The 3,036-nt window shown below is 45.6% G+C and overlaps 1 protein-coding gene across 1 annotated transcript in view; it reads left to right on the top strand.

Annotated features, from left to right (window-relative positions):
• Positions 1 to 3,036, top strand: part of LOC107094335 (leucine-rich repeat-containing protein 75A-like) — a 61,311-nt gene that overhangs the window by 41,556 nt on the left and 16,719 nt on the right. The window contains exon 4 of the mRNA XM_015389889.1: positions 269 to 381. Coding sequence (XP_015245375.1) covers positions 269 to 381 — 113 coding nt within the window. The remainder of the gene's footprint in view (positions 1 to 268; positions 382 to 3,036) is intronic.

The following is a 3,036-nucleotide window of genomic DNA, read 5'->3' as shown; positions in this document are numbered from 1 at the left end:
ATTTTGGATCAGCTGAAGGCTTTTAACTACAGTTTGTGGACTTCCTGATAGTAAAGAATTACAATAGTCCAGCCTTGAAGTAACAAATGCATGGATGGATTAATTGGATGCTCTGCTGATAGAAGCTGGAACACCAATCGGTTGAAGCCGTCTGCATCAGTGACCTTTAGTTGAATCCAGGAGTCACAGCCTGACATGTTGAATTTAAGCCGAGGTGAGCTATGAAAACAGAAGCTGGTTTCATCCTCCGTGCGTTTCTGTTTAACAGGAAGGAGATTCTCTGGGAGCGATGGAGAAGGTCTGCCGTCAGCTGACCTACCATCTCAGCCCCCACTCTCAGTGGAGGAGACACGGGCTGCTCAGGAGGAAACCTCAGGCCTGGTGAGTCCATGACCTTCTCCAAGCCCACGTCTCCCTGACTGGGCAGGTTTCAGGTAAAGCTGGGATCTGTTCTTCTCTTCACATCCGTTTGTAGAACGTTGGTCCTCTAAGGCTGCAGAAGGAGAGCAGAGATACCGGCTGGATTTAAATAAACACCCAGCTGGTTGCACAACATGCAACTACACCATCAGAAGCAACAAGCTAACCCAGCTGCTTCCCTCAAAGCTGATGTCAGGCTGAGAACAAGCTGGGATGATATGCCAACAAAATGACATTCAGGCTGTTTAATATTTTTAACTTTAGACTAACTGGCTGCTAAGAGTTTAATTTAAACAGATTCCTTCAGTGCAGAGCAGCTTCATGGAAAGATGCTTCCATCCAGCTTTTCCCTCCATGGTTATAGATGAAGTCCCATTTAGCTCCCGAACATTGGGCCCCGCCCACCTGCCATTAACCCCGAACATTTCAGTTCTCTGACCCAGTGCTGCTTACTGGTCCATCCAGGCCTCCCAGCAGCTTCACCATTAGAGCCTCTAAAGATCTGAGTAAAGCGAGTTGGATTGAAAACCGTTTATTTAACTCGTTACAAGCAGCTTCTCTTCAACCTGAGAATAAAAATCCAGAATGGGATCCGTAGCAGAACCTGAAGGAAACGCCTGAAGCAAAGCTCAGACCTTCAGGAACGAGTCGCTGGATCTTGATGACCAACCTTCGCTCCTGGAAAGGGGAACGCTGGTGGACGGACAGCCAGCGACTGGGTTGGGTCGTAGTGGAACGTAGCGACCCGCTACCGCTTACGGCTGTAGCGGGATCTGGACTTCTTGGTGTAAACCACATCGTGGTCATTTACAGGAGTGAACTCTGGCTCATCCTCACCAGGATCAGATGAGGAGCTATAGCTCTCCTCTCCAACCTGCAGGGAGCTGCTGTCAGCTGGAGCTCCATGCTGGCTGCTCTGCTGGGCCCCAGAAGGAAAACCGCCGCCGCCACCGACCGAGTCGAATCCTGGAAAACCAGGAAACCTGCTGATGTGTCCACTGGGGAAGTGGGAGACTGGCTGGGATGGTCCCTGCTGAGTGGATGGAGCTCCAGACCACCATGGCAGCCGTTCATCTCCAGCAGCTGAGGAAGCAGCTCAGAGTCAGAGCAAACATCTACAGAACATTCCAGACTCCATGTGGGATTAAAGCTCACCTGGAGGAGCACAGGTGATGCTTCCAATCAGCAGGAAAGAAATCCACAGCATCCTGCAGAAACATGGAGGTTCAGATGATCAGCAGCATTCAGAGCAGAAGCTTCTAGCAACACATGTTGAGTCCAGGATTGAAGCTGCTGTTAAAGTGGAGCTGCTGCTGCTGCAGTGAAGGACAGACCTCAGATAGGAGCTGCTTTATAGGATCCTCACAGCAGCTGGACATGATTGGAGCTCATTGATGGACCTCCTCTCATTGGCTTCCTCCTTCTGAGGGGGAGAAAGGTTACCATGGAAACACTTAAAGGAGCAGCAGGAGGATCTAAGCAGTGACAGAGTTCAGCCATGTTTTACAGTCTGACTCCAGGAAGGAAGTTTATGATCTGATGGGAAAATAATCTACAAGTTTTCTGTTTGTCCAGGAGAGCTTTGGACTTTAAAGGGGCCCCAGGGCGGTTCTAGGCAGGGGCCAACAGGGGGCCGTACCCCTGCTCCTGGCCCCTGCACTGAAAATAGAATAAATCAGCTTCTTCTGATGTTATTTGCTGAAACTCACCAATTTAATAGTTTGATCCTTCAGAGATAAAAGCGTCATTTTAACTTCAGCTGCAGAGAGAAAGGATCAGTTTTCATCTGCTAGATCAAAGAGGCACAAAAGGCCTTAAAAAAATCAATAAACAAATATTCTGGGCTGATTATTAAGTCAAAATAAAAAGGCAAAGACTTTCTTTATTTTCAGAATATTTTTTATAATTCCAGCATTTTGGAATATTTAACAATAAATCCCCCGACACCATTTATTCCCATCTTTAGTTGATAAAAAAAACTTAACTGGCATTACGGTAATTTTTAGCTCCACTCAGGATGAAGCGGCACCAACAGAAATCATTGTTGAGAGAAAAATACAGAAAATATTAGCAGTAATTTTAACACCTGATAAACAAACTAACCGTTTCACCCATGACAGCACCCACCTTATTTTTTCATTCATTTTAATATAGTCTACATAATAAAACTCCCTAATGATGTCATGAAAACCCAAAACTAATTTTAAAAATAGGAAATAGAGAAAACATTTTATGACCAAAAAAGGAAACATTTCCTCCCTGATTAGATGGATAAAAAAAGGAGACAGAAATATTCAAACTGCCTTTTCTTCCGGGTTTTTATCCCAAAATAATTAGTAAGATAATCGAATATTTATTCTGGATAAAATGAATAGATTCCTTTTGTAGAAATGAAAGAATATTTCCGATCACCTCTAATGCTACGTTTACGCCTAAAGCAGCAGAAGCAGCTCGTTTACATGCTAAGTTGATGGTTGACGCGCATCAAAAGGTCCTGCAGCTCGTTTTTAGCAGCAGGAGCAGCGCATCATGAGCTTCTTAGCATCTGATGAGCTTCAGAAGCAGCAGCTGCTGGACATCAACCAATGAGAGGAGCTGATCTGGGAGCTGGCAGGG

Source organism: Cyprinodon variegatus, unplaced genomic scaffold (assembly GCF_000732505.1).
Source record: "Cyprinodon variegatus isolate N-32 unplaced genomic scaffold, C_variegatus-1.0 Scaffold479, whole genome shotgun sequence".
Taxonomy (NCBI): Eukaryota; Metazoa; Chordata; class Actinopteri; order Cyprinodontiformes; family Cyprinodontidae; genus Cyprinodon; species Cyprinodon variegatus.
The sequence above is the reverse complement of the archived record's forward strand: the minus strand, read 5'-3'. Positions and strand labels throughout refer to the sequence as shown.